This window comes from Fusarium sambucinum, chromosome I (genome assembly GCF_050947815.1).
Source record: "Fusarium sambucinum isolate potato_lamoka chromosome I, whole genome shotgun sequence".
NCBI classification, from domain to species: domain Eukaryota; kingdom Fungi; phylum Ascomycota; class Sordariomycetes; order Hypocreales; family Nectriaceae; genus Fusarium; species Fusarium sambucinum.
This window is the reverse complement of record NC_139294.1, coordinates 11,402,159-11,421,734: the sequence shown is the minus strand read 5'-3', so window position 1 is coordinate 11,421,734 and position 19,576 is coordinate 11,402,159. Positions and strand designations below refer to the sequence as shown.

The 19,576-nt window shown below is 47.3% G+C and overlaps 7 protein-coding genes across 7 annotated transcripts; 4 read left to right on the top strand and 3 right to left on the bottom strand.

Annotated features, from left to right (window-relative positions):
* Positions 1-1,020: 1,020 nt before the first annotated feature.
* FSST1_006421 (uncharacterized protein) lies at positions 1,021-2,998 on the bottom strand (the record flags this gene model as incomplete). Its single annotated transcript, XM_083232788.1, has 4 exons — positions 1,021-1,490; positions 1,538-1,719; positions 1,772-1,823; positions 1,993-2,998. The coding sequence occupies 4 exons, from the start codon at positions 2,996-2,998 to the stop codon at positions 1,021-1,023; spliced, it is 1,710 nt and encodes a 569-aa protein (XP_083089851.1).
* Positions 2,999-4,041: 1,043 nt separating this feature from the next.
* Positions 4,042-8,985, top strand: FSST1_006420 (RHS repeat-associated core domain-containing protein; the record flags this gene model as incomplete). Its single annotated transcript, XM_083232787.1, has 1 exon — positions 4,042-8,985. The coding sequence occupies one exon, from the start codon at positions 4,042-4,044 to the stop codon at positions 8,983-8,985; it is 4,944 nt and encodes a 1,647-aa protein (XP_083089850.1).
* Positions 8,986-9,876: 891 nt separating this feature from the next.
* FSST1_006419 (uncharacterized protein) lies at positions 9,877-10,619 on the top strand (the record flags this gene model as incomplete). Its single annotated transcript, XM_083232786.1, has 3 exons — positions 9,877-9,924; positions 9,981-10,385; positions 10,446-10,619. The coding sequence occupies 3 exons, from the start codon at positions 9,877-9,879 to the stop codon at positions 10,617-10,619; spliced, it is 627 nt and encodes a 208-aa protein (XP_083089849.1).
* Positions 10,620-11,291: 672 nt separating this feature from the next.
* Positions 11,292-12,960, top strand: FSST1_006418 (uncharacterized protein; the record flags this gene model as incomplete). The annotated part of the gene is made up of 2 exons (XM_083232785.1): positions 11,292-12,573; positions 12,626-12,960. The coding sequence occupies 2 exons, from the start codon at positions 11,292-11,294 to the stop codon at positions 12,958-12,960; spliced, it is 1,617 nt and encodes a 538-aa protein (XP_083089848.1).
* Positions 12,961-13,417: 457 nt separating this feature from the next.
* FSST1_006417 (uncharacterized protein) lies at positions 13,418-14,739 on the bottom strand (the record flags this gene model as incomplete). The annotated part of the gene is made up of 4 exons (XM_083232784.1): positions 13,418-13,941; positions 14,007-14,322; positions 14,375-14,415; positions 14,466-14,739. 4 exons carry the CDS (start codon positions 14,737-14,739, stop codon positions 13,418-13,420), a joined length of 1,155 nt encoding a protein of 384 aa, XP_083089847.1.
* Positions 14,740-15,312: 573 nt separating this feature from the next.
* On the top strand, positions 15,313-16,603 carry FSST1_006416 (uncharacterized protein; the record flags this gene model as incomplete). The annotated part of the gene is made up of 7 exons (XM_083232783.1): positions 15,313-15,373; positions 15,449-15,533; positions 15,590-15,597; positions 15,653-15,810; positions 15,865-15,894; positions 15,953-16,250; positions 16,317-16,603. 7 exons carry the CDS (start codon positions 15,313-15,315, stop codon positions 16,601-16,603), a joined length of 927 nt encoding a protein of 308 aa, XP_083089846.1.
* A 916-nt stretch (positions 16,604-17,519) lies between these two features.
* FSST1_006415 (flavin-containing monooxygenase) lies at positions 17,520-19,511 on the bottom strand (the record flags this gene model as incomplete). Its single annotated transcript, XM_083232782.1, has 2 exons — positions 17,520-19,150; positions 19,211-19,511. The coding sequence occupies 2 exons, from the start codon at positions 19,509-19,511 to the stop codon at positions 17,520-17,522; spliced, it is 1,932 nt and encodes a 643-aa protein (XP_083089845.1).
* Positions 19,512-19,576: the final 65 nt, after the last annotated feature.

Genomic DNA, 19,576 nt, shown 5'->3' with positions numbered 1-19,576 from the left:
GCATGTATCTAGAAAGTCGATAGAGCTTTGCACAACCAGAGGCGTTGACATGTATAATGAAGACTCATTCATAATTGTCTCTGTGCTAAATATGCCGTTACACAGCTAGTCTCATCGAATGCTTCCTCGTACATTTGCCAATCGTCCCGTTCTAGTTCCCTAAGATAATTAACCGAAAAAATGTTATGATTGATGCAAATTAGATGTAGTGAAGACACAAAGATACTTACGGTGAATAGAGCTGTGTATCTGCCAGAGCAGGTTGAGAACGCCGCTTTGAGGAGGCAGATAACAAAACACATCATTTTGAGGTATCCTTCTCCTCAGATACAGGCTTCCCACTACCATCAACTTGCTGACGTGGTTTGTTACCCAGAAAGCGGCCTGCTGGCCCAGACTGCTGCTTTATACCCTTTTTGGAGTCGGTCGGCGGTGCTGGAGGCAGAAGTGGTTCACCGACCATACAAATAATGATGTCCGACAAACCCATGCTTGTGTAATTAAAGTGATAGAATCTCGTATAGTGGCCGATTCCTGTTTTTTAGTACATTGATGTGATTTATTGTAAAAATGTACTCTTTGTTTATGCTTTCGCGAGATGAGTGGCCAGTTTGTAGGCAGAAACAAATCTGTAGTCAGCCGTTCACGTGGACGATGATTGACGTCAGCGGATTCTGTTGGCCCTGATCATACGACGTGTGTAGCGGTCTTGGTATTTTTGTAAAGGTGCATCGCCCCATTGCCTTGGCTGACGAGTCTAGTGTCTTAGACCTTCGGGCCGTGCCATAATCAGCAATCAATCCACTCTGCCCTGGTGGTCTAACACCAAGTCAGTTAGCTGCAATATTGAGGCTTTTGTTGGTCCAGCACGTCAAGCCCCTTGTAGCTACTGAGCATCCACAACCAACCAACACAATGGTGAAGCTGGAGTTTTGGTGCATTGTCTACATAGGATCATGTGCAAGCATAGGATGTATTATAGTCACTTCTCCAGCGAGAAACCTTGTTGGATAATATTACCTAATTTATAAATACACAACCTGGGAAATCTCCCATTTCAGTCACAACTCTTAGAGCCTGAGCGACCACCGTCACAGCCTTTACCAGATCCTCTTCAGAGATAGTCAAAGGCGGACTGAACCGTAGACGATCTGCACCGATACCCACAAGCACACCTCGATGCATGGCAAGAGCCGAAACCCGACGAGGTGTCACTCCTGGAACCGAGCAGTCAAGAACTAGAGATTGAAAAAGCGCAGTACCTCTCAACTCTCTAACATGGGGAGGGTTTAGAGACTTGATAGTCTTCTTCAGCACCTTTCCTAATCTTTCAGATCTCTCAGAAATCCTTTCTTCTTCTAGAACATCTAGAGAAGCCAAGGCAGCTGCACAAGAGATTGGGGAGGTACTAAAAGTAGAAAGAATCTCGTTCTTTTGGATGAGATCCATGACGTGCTTCTTACCCATGACGATAGACATGGGATAGTAGCCTGCTTATATCAGTATTGCATCGAGTCAAATTTGGTTGGGAACTTACCCCCAGTGACAGCCTTGCCTATGATTACCATGTCGGGCTCTAGCTCTGGCTCATGTTGGAATGTCAAGTCTTTACCAGTCCTGCCATATCCAGCTTGGACCTCGACACAAATAAACAAAACATTATGCTTTCTGTAGAGAGCTTGAACAGCTTTGAGATAGCCGTCGGGAGGCACGATAGTGCTTTGAGTTTGTTAACTTCTATTCACATTGGACATTTGCACGGAAGACTTACCCTGCCCAGCCTTGAATAGGCTCTGCAATGAATGCGGCAAGGTTTTGAGCGTCTTGGACGAGGAATGAAATTTCGTATGTAAATTTAAATATGTGTTTTTATTAACTTCCCATACATTTATAATCCTTAGTCATTGATCTCTTTATACGTGATCCAGTCATATGTGAATGATGCCGAGAACTTTCCCGTGTTACCGTATTCGTCGTAAACCTGGAACGTACAGTTTTCCTCATACCATCCCTTGATCCACCATCGCGGCACATGATATTCTATCAAGTCATTATAAAAGTCCAACTGACTGAAGCATAGCGTGCCCTTTCGCTGGTTGATTGGAATTTTCTTGCAGGCATAGGCGTGATAGCGGTGTTTAACAAAGTCGGTGCCCATGTCTATTGTTTCTGGTTCGAAACCGATCATTGTTTCCGTCTGCAGTCCCATCTCCCAGATGAAAAAGAGACGAAGGTACCGACTGTCATCAGTACCGCGCCATAGTCCAAAGGCATTCTTCATGCGGGCATCGTATTCTGGACCACCAGTTTCTGCTTTGCTTCCATTGTAGTACCCATCGATAGTGGCCTTGAAAACAGGCATGCCCTTGAGTTCGAAAAAGTAGCTGTAGAGCCAATAGTCCTGCCAGTGAGGCTTCGTCCCTTGGGACATTGTATTATAATCTGTGATTTCCCATTTCCCATTCCAGATCTTTTCCCATGTGAAACTTGTGTTGCTCTTGTTGTATCTGATAGGCATTCTGCACGTAACCGTAACATGGTAGTCAAAGCTCTCTGAGTGTGTTGTGAAAGTTTCTTCGAATGGGGTCTTGATGCGAGCAGCAATTTTCTTAGCTTCAAGCCTTGTCGTGGAGACCCAGAAACGAACGCTCTGAGATTCCGATCCATCGGCACCAATAGTGTCAGTGCTTGTTGGATCGACAATAGCTGAATCCTCTTTGACGGGCTGGAAGCTATTGGAAATTATATGAGAAAACTCATTTTCCTTGGTGCTGTAGTTCCACTCGCCATGAAGGGCTGACCCTTCAGGAAGGTCGTAATCAATGAGCTCGATCAATGCCAGTTCCGCATCGGTCAACTGGTAATAAACCTGCTTGTCGGTATCCATGCCTTTGATCAGAACAGTGATGGGACACTGCATTCGCCCATTGGCATAAATCTCGGCCGTGGTACCAGTGGTAGTGGTAACAGAGAACTCTTGGACATTCCAACGAGGCATTGCGCAGAATTGAAGATAATAATACTAATTGATATACAGAAAGTGGCTTAATGAGGGAGATAATGTTGTTGATCAAGACTTTTGCGATGGTGCAGCTAGGAAGGTGGTGTATTTTAAGACTCAATATTCAAGTGATGACAACCCAACGGCGGACCATAGATTATCCTTTTGTACTTTTCTATACGTAGTAGACTAAGAATTAGATAACGATTATCATCTGGATATGAGAGGGATCAAGATACAAAGACGTAATCATCCGAACAATGTTGGCAGCCTGTTGAGTATCAGCTCGCCCAAGTCGACGATCCTAGCTTGATACAGAACGATGTAAATGACAGATCATACGGCTGAGAAAGCCCCGGTGCCGTACGTCACTATAACAACATAGAAACATGGTCAAATGGGCACGTAGGACATGCGAGACACAAAGACGACAAATCAGACTCGTTTTGAACATGCCCGTATGACGGTAAATATATCCAAATGCGGGATTTACCCCCATGCGATTAGGACTACCTTGTTTTCAGCTCAGTACTCTGAGACATCTAAGCGGAGACATATCCTACATATCCTGGTTGGAAATGGATCTGCCCTCCTAGCCTCGAAACTACGTTTGTATGCTTTGAGGCCCGAGACCATGCACATATTTCATCCAATCGTATTCTGATAAGAGCCATGTCCCACTCTTCTGATTTGGCATTGGCGAATGGGACGAATTCAAGTTGGTGTGAGCTGCTGATCTATACCTATTGGACCGTGCCGTGTTTAGTGACTTCCCAATAGTTTGCCCTCCTCGGTGAGACATGCAGAGTTATCCCATTCCCAAGTTAAGATACAACATTCTAAGTATCAAGAACGTGTCGCCATGAATGCGCGAATTGGAAGTTCACAGAGTTCCACCGACTAGATATTTAATTACTTTGAGTATAGAGCGGCCTCTTATTATTACACAAATTTGCTAGTTTAAAGAGACAATCCTTCCCTAGTAATACAAAACCCATCTGAAGACACATTCCTCACTAAACATTGAATCCATATCTTTCATGTCTTCCCAGAACCCCAACATCTACTCTCAAGGCCTAAACTTTGGTGGCCATGTCCAACATGGTGTTGACAACCGCACTGGGCAGTATAACTGTTCCATTCCTCTCTACGAAGCGCCCTCTGAAGCACTTAACTGCCCTGCTTTCAAGCTCTCACTAAACTTCAATGCTCTTGGTACTCGAAACATTGGTTTCGGCCAAGGTTGGGAGTTCAACCTGTCGCGCTACAGTCACAGACAAAGTCGAACCCTCTACCTCATGACGGGCGAGCAATACCAGATCTACGACGTGCCCGACTCAGTAGTTGTACGAGACCAGAAGCTCAAGAGCTTCCAATTTGAAAAGAAAGCTTCCAACTATCATGTTATCTACAAGTCTGGTCAGCAAGAGATGCTCTCGAATCTCAACAACATCTACAACATGTCTGTCCCTGTAGAAATCATTGCTCCAAATGGCCGATCCTTGAAGCTCTCATGGACACCTGTGGGGTCAGTCCCTCGCCTGAACAATGTCAGCGATGGGTCACAAGATCTTTTAGCTATTGAATATGGCTCTGGTTTGGCTAAAGTCACTTGCTCTCCTGGAATGCCTGAGAGTTCGACTTTTGTTTTCCTTCAACTGGACAAAAGGCTGTCCAAACTCACGCTGCCTGGTAATGGGGGTACCTGGGGCTTCAAGTACCAGAAGACCAAGAATTACAATCTTCTCACTCAAGTCAGCAGCCCAGCTGGCCTACTCGAGGTCATGACTTACGATGCCGAGGGTCATAAACTTCCTGAACGTGCACCCATGCCTGCCATGCCTCATATCCTCAGTCACATCATCTACCCTGGCAAGAAGCAGCCTCCAACTAAGACATTATACAAGTTCTCATCTCACAACTTTCTCGGTTACGGAGGTCCCAGTCAATGGAGTCATGGTGAGGACAATTTGTATCGATCGCCAGCCAGTTATAACTACACCTCAACCGTCAGGGTGGAGGGTGGTGCCATCACCACATACAAGTATAACAAGTACCATCTGCTCTTAAGCACACATAGTCAACATGATACCAAGTGTGTGACCGAGAAGATGACCTACCACTGCATTGAAGGATCTGAATTTAAGGATCAGCCAGCGCAGTATCAGCTGCCAAAGACCAAAAAGACTACCTATGAGGATTTGGCGACGGCTGGAGCAGTTCGCTCGGAAACGACTTCGTACTCATTTGACATTTGGGGAAATTCAACCGAGGTCGTTGAACCCGATGGTATTAAAACCACGAGGAGCTACTTCTCCGCTGAGGGAGAGCAGGGCGCTTGTCCGGCTGATCCCAATGGCTTTGTCAGATATCTCAGAACTGAGGTCAAGACCCCGAAGGCAGGAGGTTCATCCAGAAGCAAGCAGTTCAAGTATACTCGGCTTCCTTGCGTTGCGACACCATCGGCTTTGGTCAATACAGGCGACGAGAACTACTTCGTCGCCGTGAAGGAGCAGTCGTCACTGGTAGATGATCAGCATCTCACCAAGAAAGAATATTCGTACGTCAACCAGCCGACCTCTGTGGACCATGGACGTATCCAAGATCACGTTGAGACATTGAATGGACAGTATCCCAATACTCAGGTTCTAGACTACGAACACATTGATCCTGGCCATCTCAAAACCACAGTCAGCACAACCAGCTTTGATGGTATTACTGTTCGTAGTGAGACTATCTGTGTCAAGTCAACTGGTGCAGCTGTCAGCCAAACAGACGAGCATGGACATCGAACAGAGATGAAACACGATGTCATGGGCCATCTGGTAGAGGAGACGACCAATGCGGGTACCTCATATGAGGCTACTAAGAAGCAGGAATATGCTTTTTGCTCTGACGGGCAAGGTTATGAACTCACACAGACAGACGCACAAGGCTACAAAACAAGCATTACAACAGATGCCATGGAGCGAGTTATACAAGTTGCGAAGCAGGACGACAGTGACACAGCTGCTCTTCGCGTCGTAGAGGAGATGAAATATAATGCAATTGGACAATGTATCCAAGTTGACAGCATTGACTGGATCGAATCAACGAAAAAAGAAGTCCGCGCCAGCAAGACGATAGAATTTGATCACTGGGGCCAGCCTTGCAAGGTATCAGACGACTCCGGGCCGGCACATATCTCGAGTACCAATCCTATCACTCAGACTCAGACGACTGGTATTGAAGGCGAAAATATGACCGAGTCACAGATCGACGCTTCTGGTCAAGTGGCCCATATCCGCATCCTTCATTCAGACGGCACCGTCTATGGTCAAAAGAAAGTTGAACTAGACGGCTGGGGCCGCCCAGTTTGCCAGACAGATACCGAAGGACAAAGGACAGAATACAAGGTCGATAGTTTTGATCGCGTTATCGAAACAAGCTGGCCGGATGAAGTTTCACAGCCGTCTGCAAGTTCCATAAAGGTTGAATATGCTGCGCAGAGCACATCCCCATTGACGATTGCAATTACATGCGAGAATAATACTTTAGGCAAGCGAAGCTACGATGGCTTAGCGCGTCTCAAATCGCATCAGGTCGGAGCACGCAGGACGAGCTATGAGTATAAGGGCAATGTGCCTCAACCGGCGAGTCTTACTAACGCCAATGCATACAACCACTCTCTGAGCTATGCACCTGAGTTGGACTTTTCTCTGATGAAACTCCAAAGCTCTGACTCTACAGACTCTTTCGAGCATGACAGGAAGACTGGGGCTATTATTCAGGCCAAGAACAATCACAGTACCCTTCAACGACACTATCTTCCTTCTGGAAAGCTAGCCTCAGAGAATGTAGAGCTTCCAGGAAATATTGCTCTTGACACAAAATCCACGTATTCTCTCCTAGGGAAACTTGTTTCTCATGTCGACGTCCACGGACAGACTTATAACTTGGAGTATGACAGCTTTGGGAGGCCAACTAAGTTGGTACAAGGAAGACTTCAAGTCAGCTTTGTCTACAGAGAATCCAACAGATTGTCGAGAACATGCACGAAGGACTCGACACGTGATGAGAGCAAGAGTCTCGCCACCGAATATGAATATGACGAGTTTGGCCGTGAAACCAGACGTGTCATCTTCCAAGGTGAGAAGGTGCTATACGACATCCTACAAACTTTTGGAAAGACAAGCCAAGTCACCAAACGTCGCACCGAGAATTCCAAACATGATGTGCTCCGACAAGAGAGCTTTGCATACGATAGTCGGCATCGTCTGATTCACTACACATGCGAAGGGTCTCAACCACCAGTGGATGAGAACGGATGGCACATACAGGAACAAAAATTCTGCTATAATGCACTCGACAACTTGACAGAAGTTACAACTACGTCTTCCGGCGGAGAGGTAAACACAACGTCGTATCGTTTCAGCACAACAGATCAAACACAACTCGTGCAGATAACACAAAGTCATTCAGACTTGAAGGCGACAATTGATTTGGAGTACGATCAACAGGGTAGCCTGACAAAAGACGAACTTGGTCAATCTCTCGAATACGATACCAGAGGTCGTTTAAAGGCTGTGCGGGATGCGTCGGGCAAAGGGCTGTGCAGATATCAGTACGACCCCATGTCAAAGCTTGTCTGCCAACAGGTAGAAGGTCAGCCAGACACACATCTGCACTACCGTGACGGAGTTCTTCTTGGGGTGACCAGTGGTGAGTCAAGGACGAGTTTTCTCTCTGACGGGATCACATATTGGGGCCAGACGCAACGTGACAGCAAGGGCGAAGAGGATGTACAGCTCTGGGCATCTGATTATAGCGACTCTATTGTGGCCTCGGTCCAGTCGAACAAGGTTGAAGAAGTCTCTGAACAACAGTACACCCCATGGGGGTTCAGTGCTGACACAGTCTGCTCGATTGGCTTCAATGGCAAGTGGCGTGACCCTGTCACAGGCTGGTACCACCTCGGCGATGGCTACCGTGTTTACAACCCTGTCTTGCGACGTTTCCATTCTCCTGATAGTTGGTGTCCTTTTGACACCGGAGAGATTAACCCTTATGCATACTGTTTGGGCGATCCTGTGAACCGCTCTGACCCGTCAGGTCAATCCAGTAGCAATGGCTCTTTTGGCACGACTTCTATCGGTCGAGATATACTTGTCGGCGCCATCGGTATCCTCACTGGCCTAGCAGCCGGTATTCTTACTGGCGGTGCTTCGCTAGCCGTCGAAGTGGGCTTGGCCATTGCAGTAGGCGCAGGGTCCGATGCTGCAAGTGGAATCGTGTATGACGCCCTGTTGGAAGGCAAAGCCCCAACTTGGGGCAGTGTAGCTGTAGATGCTGCCTGGGGAGCTGTTGGAGCAGGAGCTGGCTTCCTTGCTGGACGCGCTCTGGAAAAGGGGCTCACGACTCTAAGTAAGACAACGTCCAAAGGCCTGGTTCAAGAAACAGCCCAAACTGTCAGGCCTCAGAACGTTGCAAAATTCGCTGTTGTTGACGGGTATTTTCGTGACCGCTCACCCTTTGCCTACCGCGAGAAAGTGGCCGGAAATTCCAACTGGCGAGGGATAGTAACTCATGGAAGGAAAGGTTATGCCGCTGCCTGGAACCATGAGACGGGACAATTAGAGGCGATGAATGCTTCTCAATTCGTGGAAAGCATCAAAATATCTTTTCCTCAGTTATTTGAGCAGCGGAGCGAGTACGACAAGCTATTCCTATGTATTTGTGACGCGGCCACGGGGCTGAGAAAAAGCTTTGCACAGGGTGTAGCCGATCGCTTAGGCAAACCGGTTATTGCAAAGGCTGGTGGTGTAGTGAAACCAAATCTTGCTCGATTCACAAAAGTCACAAATGGACAAAAGGAGGTCAAGTGGCACAAATGGTTGGATTTTCTGGAGAACCACCCACGGGCCAAGACAAAATTATTTCGACATGAACATGGGTATTCGACTATTACACGAAAGGGGATGGTGAGATTGGACCCAAGGCCTTAGTAATGAGCTTGAGATTCAGTTAGAATTATGAATATGTCCCCCCTCCTCTTGTATTGAGCTGCATCTTGCCTTATTATATTCGTAGATCAGAGACGCGACAATACAACTCTCCTTACTTGAGCTCCTTAGATAAGTAGTTTCCAGATACACTCACCTCAGGTTGAAAGACCAGTATGCTATTGAATTAAACTGGCCCAAAATAATTACCCTGAATTATTTTTATTAATGTCATGTCTGTCGTATTATTTCACGATCGAAAATGAGTTTTTATCTTTAGTGTGGAGCTTCGCGGGACTGTACAATTGTCTATGCCACAGTCACATATCATTTCCGAATCGGGACATGTTCTAAGAGCCCACCAAAACTTATCGGCGGGCTGTAGTGTATGACATTTATTGTCGAGGAAGAGAGGCATATAACATCATGAAGACGAAACTAAAACTCCTCTGAGAGCCAACTTCGTGAACCACCCTAGTGGGTAGCAGAGACGTTGGCCTCCTATGTCTTAGGGTATAAAAATAAGTACTGTAAGAACTATAGTCTAAGGATCATAAAGTGACCTACTAATTTCGTCCCTTTTGCTTCCAGAGGTGATGTTTTTGATATCTTGAGGCCATCAACCGCAAGCCCAAGCAGTAACAGTGAATAAGACAAAAAACAAGAACCAACGGCACTTCAGAAGAAATATGTAATCATCAACACTGATGCGCTGGGAATTGGGTAGTGTAAATAATTCGTTTGAATCACTTCAGAGGTTGAGGTGAATCAGCGGTCCAAATCTCGCACCGTAGGATTTGAACTTAAAAGCCGACGACATCCCAGGTCCTGGGCCATACCATAACTCTCTATCATTTGCAACCAAGGATATATACTAACCCAACTACTCCTCTTATGCATCTTCAACGCTTGCTTCTTCTCTCGGTTTCCCTATTGCCATTCGTAGGTATATCCACGCAGCTAGTGATTTATCACAATGCTAATAATAAGTCTTTTAGGTCCGCGCGATAGTTACTCCAATCAAGGGGTATGGAGTGGTCATCCCGGAGTGGGAGGTTGAAGTGACCTCAGGAAATACAACAGTACTTCAGGGAACAATCCAGGAAGTCCATGCGAGGCTTCTCCAGATGAACCCCAACTGGGATGACGAGTATCTCAACTCTACACACAAGACTACCAATACCGAAAAAGGAGATTCCAACATGCACCTCTTTGGCCGGAATGACTTCAAAGGGGCGAGATACGAATGCACTGAACACTGGCCGGAGTGCGAACCCAGTCCGATTGCTACTAGTATAAATCATCTACGGTCCATCCAGGGGAAGCCGATGAACGGACCCGGGCCCGGCACCTGTGTTCGGGTAAGCTGTTCCCAGAACGCCGCCATTTTGTGGTGTAATGATGTAAGTCACACCCCTCCAACGATTCGATCGAATTGAACTAATGAATCGTCTAAATTGAAGGACGCTAGTTGGAAGACTTTGGATGAGTTTGGCGTCATTGCTGACGGCGCTGAGTTTGTCGGCAAAATGTGCACAAGATGGGGCTGGGACGTAGGTCGCTACAGAGCCTTTCTATCCGGACAGGTGTTTCACAAGGACAATTGGAAGGTCATTGTACAAAAGGACGAGTGCTAGGTGTCCAGATAGCTTCCACTTTGACCGGATTTCTATAGAGAGCCAGTTTGAGCTTAATATAGGGGTGCATCAATCACTTACACAATGCACTTGCTACTCCTAGAACTCATTTTCTGCGTTGCGAATTATACAAGTGGTCGATCACCCCTACTGGATAGCAGAAAAAATGGCCTCCCACGTCTTTATGCAACACGTTCGTTGTTCTTCCCACTTTACATCGTCTTCCAACTATCACACTTGGGTGCCATAATTTCGCGTAGAGATCTTGACTCTGAACGGACGAGCGGGCCGAGCCAAGGCTGTACAGACAATTTGGTTGATTACCTCACTGTTGTATCACTAGCTTCAAGTGATTATCTCCGACGCACTAACAATTGAGAAGCCCGATGAAGGTGCGGTCTAGGCTTGATTATGTCCGGTCCGGGTTACTCCAATTTCCCCAGTTTACACTAACAGCCTCAAATCTTGTTCCCCATGGGGGACGTGGCTAGGAGGCATGTGTCATTATGTCTAGGCGATTTTATCGATCTTGGCGGCATAGATAAACTGCTGTCAACCCTCAGCTTTAACCTCCTTTTTCTTTTTTCCTGTCTCATCCTCATCTTCATTCCACTCTTCATAAAATAAATTCTCTGTCTTATCTTTTAATTTTTCTACTAGACTGTAGTCAATATGGCGGATGACAAGAGTTTCGCTCACATTGGCAATGAGAGTCATGACAAGGCCACCGATTCTGATGGTCCTGAACACATAGAAGATGGCATCACCAACACCGAGATCAGCTATGACGACAATGGTCTCGCTGGCATCATCCGATCACCCTATGTCTTCGGTGCCGCCCTCCTCGCCTCCTTTGGTGGCTTCTCCTTCGGTTACGATCAGGGTGTCATCTCCATCATCCTTACAATGCCCCAGTTCCAGGAAACATTTCCTGAGATTGCGCCTGGCCACTCTCGCTATGGCTTCAACACAGGTTTCATGACTGGCATGCTCGAGTTTGGCGCCTTTGTTGGTTGCTTGTTCTTCCCTCTTCTTGCCGACCGATATTCCCGCAAGTATGGCCTTGCTGTAGCTACAGTTTTCTTCTGCGCTGGCGCTATCATCCAGACGGCGGCACACAACTATGGCACCCTTGTGGCTGGACGCACTATTGGTGGTGTCGGTGTCGGTACCCTTGCCATGGGTGCCCCCTTGTATATCTCCGAGATTGCACCTCCCAACCTGCGAGGTTCTCTACTAGTCCTCGAGGCCATCTCTATCGTGATCGGCGCCATTATCGCCTACTGGATCACTTACGGCTGCCGCGATATCTCTAACCACTGGGCTTTCAGACTCCCTTTTCTCTTGCAGATGGCCCCCGCTTTGATGGTTGGCATTGGTATTCAGTTTTTCCCATTCTCGCCCAGATGGCTAGCTATGCGCCATCGCAACGATGATGCCCTACACGCGCTTGAGAAACTTCGCCGCTTGCCTGCAACTGATGCTCGTGTTCAAGCGGAGTGGAAAGGCATTGTACGCGAAGCTGAAGTTCACGAGATGCTGCTGAACCGTGATCATGCCACCAACAAGAACGCTGTCGGCCTCGAGTTCCAGCAGTGGGGTGACCTTTTCAAGCCCAAGTATATCCGACGCACTGCCGTGGCACTGGCAATCCCTTTCTTCCAGCAGTTCTCGGGTATCAACGCTTTCGTCTATTATGCGCCTATCTTCTTCGCTGCACTCGGTCAGGACTACGAGATGTCCCTTATTCTGAGCGGCATGGTCAACATCTGCCAGTTCGTTGCCGGCATTCCCACTTTCCTCTTCCTTGACAAGATTGGGCGTCGCAAACTTTCCATTTTCGGAGGTATTGCTATGGGTATTCCTCACATGATCATGGCCGGTATTGTGAGCAAGTACAACGGCAAGTGGGTTGAGAACCCTGGTATGGGTTGGTTCGGTGTGGCCCTTATCTGTCAGTCTTTCCACTTTTTCTAGTTGTTGTCGCCTCTTCTAACCTTTTCCAGATATCTATGTTCTTGCATATGCCTCATCGTACGGCCCCCTGGCTTGGACTCTGCCCGCAGAAGTTTTCCCTAGTTCTAAGCGAGCAAAGGGTGTGGGTGCTGCCACGGCTATGGTTTGGTTGGCTAATTTCATCATTGGTGTTATTGTTCCTGAGATGCAGCTCAGGCTTGGTTGGGGTACTTATCTCTTCTTCGGGTGCTTTTGTTTTGCTGCCTCTATCTTCTCCTTCTTTTTCGTTCCCGAGACTGCGGGCAAGAGTTTGGAGCAGATCGCTGGCGCTTTCGGCGACAGTCTTGAGGATGAGGAGAATGAGCTCGGATCGCGGGCCCACTAGGTGCATTACTATTACGTATTCTCCATGGGTATGGTTCGGGCATGGAAATGTACTCTATTGACCAGTCGGACGTAGAAACGTATAAATTACCTCGCTAAATACCTAGTTTGAGTCTTCTAAGTTACGAACGCATTACCCATCAAAGACTAGCCTCTGCTATTGAGATGTAGCTTCTCGAGTAGAATTGCCACTTGAATCGTCCTGGGGTTCTAATACGAAAAGACCGGATCTAGACCTGTAGAAGTACTCGTTCATCAGCTTACCAGCGTCGCGCCTGAAGACAGTTTGAAGAACAGTGTAAAAGGTGCGTGTGCCAAAGTCTTAACTATCTATTTGCTCCTTCATACAGAACGTAGCAACAACGGAGGAGTTGATTAACAGTCGAGAGAAGAGATCGAATGTGACAGGTTACCATCTAGTAAAAGAGATTGTAGTCCAGTAATTAATTTCTCAATCTCTACAACCAGACCGCATGTTTAATACCGCTGTCCAGTCCCTCGCTCAAGCTGGCAGTAAGAGTCCACAAATCACCTCTGTCGCCGCCAATGCTATATATCTCAATTCCGCCACCTTCTTGTCCAGCCACTACGACAAATTTGCCATCGGCGCTAAGTCTGAAACCCCGGATTGTGTCGAGATTGGTACGTACATGCTTGATCCCTTGACATTCCTTTCCGTTTTCTGAAAGTAAGATTATAGCGATAGTATCACCTTGTAGCTGTTCATGGACATTTTTCAGATGAGGTTCGCGCTCAGTGATATGCCTTTCCCATCTGTTGCTGACATATAAAACATTGGGAATCTTGGGATGTAGGGAAATCTCAGCTGAGTCCATCATTGATTGATGGTCGGGATGGACATTTAGAGGAATGACAATGACCTCAAAACCTTCGATGGGCTGGACGTCCTGGCCTGGCAGAGTAGACAAGTCAAAAGCGATAACGTTGTGTGAAAGTTCGCCAATGACATATATAATTTTCTCTGTAAGTGCATGTGTTAATAGCGTGTTTTAACTGTGGGGGGTAAGGGAGAGCCTGTCGACGTACCATCAGGTGTCAAGGCGGCATGTCGAGTCCCCGTACCAGGAGGGCATTGGAGCCAGCCCTGTACTTTCAGCTCCGCTCCATCTCGATCAAGGACCCATACGCGGTCAGCACCTAGATCAGGTGCATAGAGTAGGCCTCTCTTATCTTCAAGCACTTGGTGCACGTGGCATTGTTGTTGTCGACCTTTATTAGGACCGTGTCCAGCCACTTTATAAGGAAACTTTGGTAGAAGCTCGGTTCGAGGTGTATCTTTAAGTCTGAGTCCTTCTTTTTCGGTGATTGAAATGGGGTAAAGGGCAACAGAACCTCCGAGATACTACTGAGTGTGAGCGGGAAAAGTCATTGGGTATTGGCTGGCCATCACTTACGGTACCAAGCGCTAGGGCTGTCTCATCTCGTAGGGTAATAACTGAATAGTTAACACAACAATAACATCTGACATAGAGGATATTGACATACAATGAGCAGGTGCGCCTAGTGTCGGCTGTTGGCTAGTGATGTTGCAAGTCTTTTTAGAATGGTCTAACTCGAAGGTGAACAGAAGACCGGACTCTTCACCTTCAGACAAGGCAATCAGTCTGTCGACGTCTTCATTCGAGGATTCAGGTTCTACCCAAGAAACGTTTTCTGGTGCTGGGTAATCGGCGATAATTGTGATCTCTCCTTTTTGGAGGTCTACGGCTAGTGTAGTGAAGTTGGCCCGGTCGCCAGACAGCAGCAGTGAGGGTTTCATGGTGGTGGCAATAAGAAAAAGTGACAGTTGATCAAATGGACCTAATTGGAGAGTGGTGCAGGCCAAAGACGAAGGATTGAGCTGGCTCGTTTGTCTGGATGAAAAACAACACGGAACACGACTTGGGATCAATTACTAACGATGTCCGGTTGCAATTCAATCAATTAAAGGGAGTTAATCTCCCACGCCACTGCCCGCTCCGTTTTCCTCATCTTGAACTCCACGCCAAAATAAGATATTGTTTATTTCTACTCCAGTTCTAAAGTCATGGAACTAACTAATCACGGAGAGGTCACTATGTCCGGGCCCACACCGGAGATAGTTTTGTGGAGATCGGCCGATTTAAGCACGGGGAAAACCTCGACCGGCCTATGAACCGTTCGCCCGATAAACGTCCGATGACATATGTCGTACTCAAAAATGATGATCCATATCTCTTATAGCTCAAACAGCAAATTTTCTATGATCAAATAAATAACTTAGACGCTTTTACGTGTTTAATCTTCTCTTACTACCTATTTATCCCCCGAGTTCAGATTACTACACCAAAGATCCAACTACTTCCTAATCACAATGGCTCCCTCAACACATTTTACGCTCAACACGGGCGCCAAGATCCCTGCTGTCGGTCTTGGTAAGTCTTACCCCCCTAGTCACCTTGAGAAGAACGCATTTCGTTCCAGGATCTGACATTTCCGTGCTTCGATAGGAACCTGGCAGTCTAAGCCTGGTGAGGTTCGCAAGGCTGTCGCCTACGCCCTCAAGGATGGATACCGTCACATTGATGCAGCTCTGTAAGTCCATTATCTGCACTTCCAGAAGAAATGGTTCGTTGGGTTAACAAATCTAGTATTTACGGTAATTGGATCCATCTGAAGCCTCAAGTCGAAACTCAACCTAACAGTATTTGCAGGGAACGAGAACGAAGTCGGTCTAGGCATCAAGGACAGCGGAGTTCCCCGTGAAGACATCTTCCTGACCAGCAAGCTCTGGAACACCCACCACCCCAACGTCGCCGAAGGGTTGCAGAAGACACTCGATGATCTGGATGTGGAATACCTGGATCTCTACGTAAGTCATAATGTAGCACTGCGTCAGAAAATATGCTAACACCCGTCTTGACAGCTCATCCACTGGCCTGTTCGTCTGGTACCCGTACGTACACACTGAGAATCTGAAGCTATTGGAAGCATGGCACTAATAACGCTTGCAGAACGGGACAAGCGAGCTTCTCCCCACAAACCCCGATGGCAGCCGATCCGTAGACCGATCATGGGACCAGAGCGAAACCTGGCGGCAAATGGAGCAGGCCTACAGGTCCGGCAAGGTCAAGGCTATCGGTGTTGCCAATTGGTCCATCCCATATCTTGAAGAGCTCAGCAAGAAGTGGACAGTTGTTCCCGCTGTCAATCAGGTCGAGCTACATCCCTTCCTCCCTCAACATCAACTGAAGGAGTTCTGCGAGAAGCATGGTATTCTCCTTGAGGCTTACTCCCCTCTTGGCTCAACTGGTAAGCGCCCTGTCCCATACACACCTGATGAGACATAAGTAGAAACTAACCAATTGGGACTCACAGGTGCTCCCATCATGTCGGATCCTGAGATTCAGAAGATAGCCGAAAAGAACGGCGTCTCGGCAGCGACAATCCTCATCAGCTACCACGTTAACAAGGACACTGTCGTTCTACCGAAGTCCGTCACCGAGAAACGTATCTCCTCTAACAAAGAGGTTATCTCGCTCTCGCAAGAGGATTTGTCAGTACTTGACAGCTTAGCTGCGAATGGCAAGGCGAAGCGTATCAACACTCCCCTATGGGGTTTTGATCTTGGATTTTCCGACTGGTACGGGCCTGAGTCGGAATAAACGAGATAGGTTTCGACAAAAATTAAACAAAAAGGATAATCCGAATGAACCATGCCCTGGGGCTATCAAGTTTACATCTATAAGCTACCTACTATAAAGAAGACCCCGCAATGGCGGAACATAAACGCAATAAGGCGGAATACATTCCTTAATCCTTGGGCTGAAACAATCGAGAGGCATGCTCGCCGTCATAGCTGTGGCTGACGCCATTTAGTGGCGTATCTTACAGAAGAGACTGTGCTCCGTCTCCATTGTATCTTCTGGTTATTAGAAAGAATAGCCTCTTTACAAAAAATAAGTAATCTAAGGATCATACCCTAAGGGACAGAAAGTAGCCTACTAATTTCATCTCTTATGCTTCCAGCGGTTAATGTTTTCAATATGCTGACATATATTTGTCAATTCCACCTGGGTCCATTGATTGATGTGGAAACGGAGTCTGTTCGGCATAACCAACTTTATGATCTGAAGATAACACAAAACTCTTGAAAATCCCGAGTAGATAGTTAGCGAATACTAAGAAATTAAAACGTACCACTAGCATCTCAACTTAATTCCGACGGTCTTGCGAAATTTCTAGTTGGCAATGTAAATAGGCCTGTATTCGTGGGTATAGGGTAACACCATCGACCATCTCAGTCAAAAAACCTGAACTGACACGTGAGTCAGCACGTGCACGCTAGTTGCCCTGTAATGCAACACCAGGCTAGTCTGAATTTTAGTGATAAGATGGACTTTTTGATGGCCTCGTTCAATTGTCTTTAGCCTTCTTCGCCAAACAAATTACAGGACCAAAAGTTACAATCGCAACAGGCAAGAAAAAAATCATTAACAAAGCAATAAAACTCTTTTGTGTTTTCTTCTCATTATCATCACTCTTAACTAAATACCTCTATATCTATGTCGCAACAACAATCTATACTTTATAAGGAGCAGGAGAAATACCCTCCTTGATAGCCTTGAGCCTCATGGCAAGCAATTTGGAGTGGAATCGAGTATAAGGAAGGTATCCAACCATAAGCCAAAGGTTGGGAACGCCAGTCTCTCTGTAAGCAGTCTTGAACTCGCCCTCATCATCAATACCCCAAATGGGAGTGACATTATCGGCGATCTTGTCGCCCAAGGTAGAACGAATAGAGTCGATTGTGTTTGTGAAGCCAGTGGCGAAGACAATCAAGTCAAACTCTCGCTCACGACCACCGCTGAGGATGGTCTTGTCCTCGGTGAACTTCTCGATGTATCCGGACTCGACTTTAATATTACCATTGATGATATGCTCGCAAGCACCAGCATCAAAATAAAAGCCACCGTTGCGGGTTTGACCAAGTGTAGCACCACCGGTGCCACGCTGGCCGCGCCATGTCCGCAGACCCTTAGCGTTAAGACCTTCTAGTAGGGGACGGTCGAGGTCCTCAAGAACCTTGGCGTTGCGCCTAGAGAGCTCTTCCCCAGGGCCGGTGGGAGTAGAGAAGAACAGACGATCCTGTTCCTCCAGGCTGGGACGATTCTGCTCGGCGTCGGGACTGTAGTTGCCAATGACACGAGGAACGGAGTGAGTCAAAGACATGATGTAGGTGGGAGATCGTTGAAGAAGAGTGACATCGATACCACGACGGGCACAGTCATAGGCAGTATCGAAACCAGATGATGAGGTACCAACGACGCAGACCTTCTTGCCGACAAAGTCGCGAGAGCTATCGTGAGCAGTCGAGTGACGAATAGTACCCTTGAAGTCGGACATGCCAGGAACAGCGGGAAGCATGGGAGTTCCACACAACGACGTAGCCATAACAACCTGCTTGGGGTGGATTGTACGAGTTTCTTTACCTCCCTTGTCAATTGCCACTGTCCAATTTCCTTGGCCATCTTGCTCAGCTTTTGCGACTGAAGATTTGGTCCAGACGTTTAGCTCAAGAGCAGAGGCATACCACTGCATGTAGATACCCTGCTTCTGAGAGGGCGTGTAGGTAGGCCAGTGCTTTGGGTAGGGGAAATAGGGTAGGTCGTCAGCCCAGTGGGGGAAGTGAAGAGAAAGGTACTCGTATCGCTTCTTCCAGACATCACCGATCTCTTCGCTGTGGTCGATTATAAGGTTCTTCATACCGAGGGCGTTGAGTCTGGCAGCGAGGGCCAAACCATTCTGACCACCGCCAACAATCAAGACTTCAGGCTCGATAGAGTTAACGTCCTGGGCTCTCTGCTTCTCCCAGCTAATGGATCCAGTCATGTGGCCATCGGCAGGTTGAACCTCAGGGAATTGTTTGAGCTTCTCAGCAACGGTGTGGAAAGTGTAGATCTTCCAGCCATCCTTGGTAAGAACGGCGTTGGTGACGGCCGAAGCGTTTACGATCTCAGTCTCGAAAGACACGATGAACTGAAGCTGGGAGTAATCGGGGTATGGGCGGTCGATCTTGGGGGCCGGTGTGAGGAATTTGAAGTTGGTGGCTCTGGTTGTGGGGAAGAGGTCGGTAGCAGCCTTGAGAATAGCAGGCTTGAAGTTGAAGGTTCGGTAGTCCCAAGTGAAGGACAGCTTGTCTCGCCAGACACCTGCAACTTTGAGTTAGCAGTCTTTTAAAGACAACATTTAATCGGTATAGAATGTCATACCATAGTCAAGAAAAAGGTCGGTAAAGGCTTGAGCATCGCCATTGGCTAGTGCATTAGACAGGTTGTCAACGATGCCTTGTGCTTCCTTTTGAGCATCTATGTCGGCAGGAATATCAATGCCGAGAACGTCGGTTGTGGGGATCGCATGGTTGTACTTGAAGTCGTACATAAAATCATCAGCGACCGGGGGCTTAGCAGTAGTCTCAAGCTTGACCTCATTGATGCCAACCTTCTTCTTGAGGTTGGAGACATCGAAGTTGGTCTCAGAAACAGACTCGTGGGCGTTGATGTAAGGTGCCATGGCTGCTGTGTGAAAGAATGTTATGATGGAGGAGAGATTTGATATCGATGATGGGGAAGAAATAT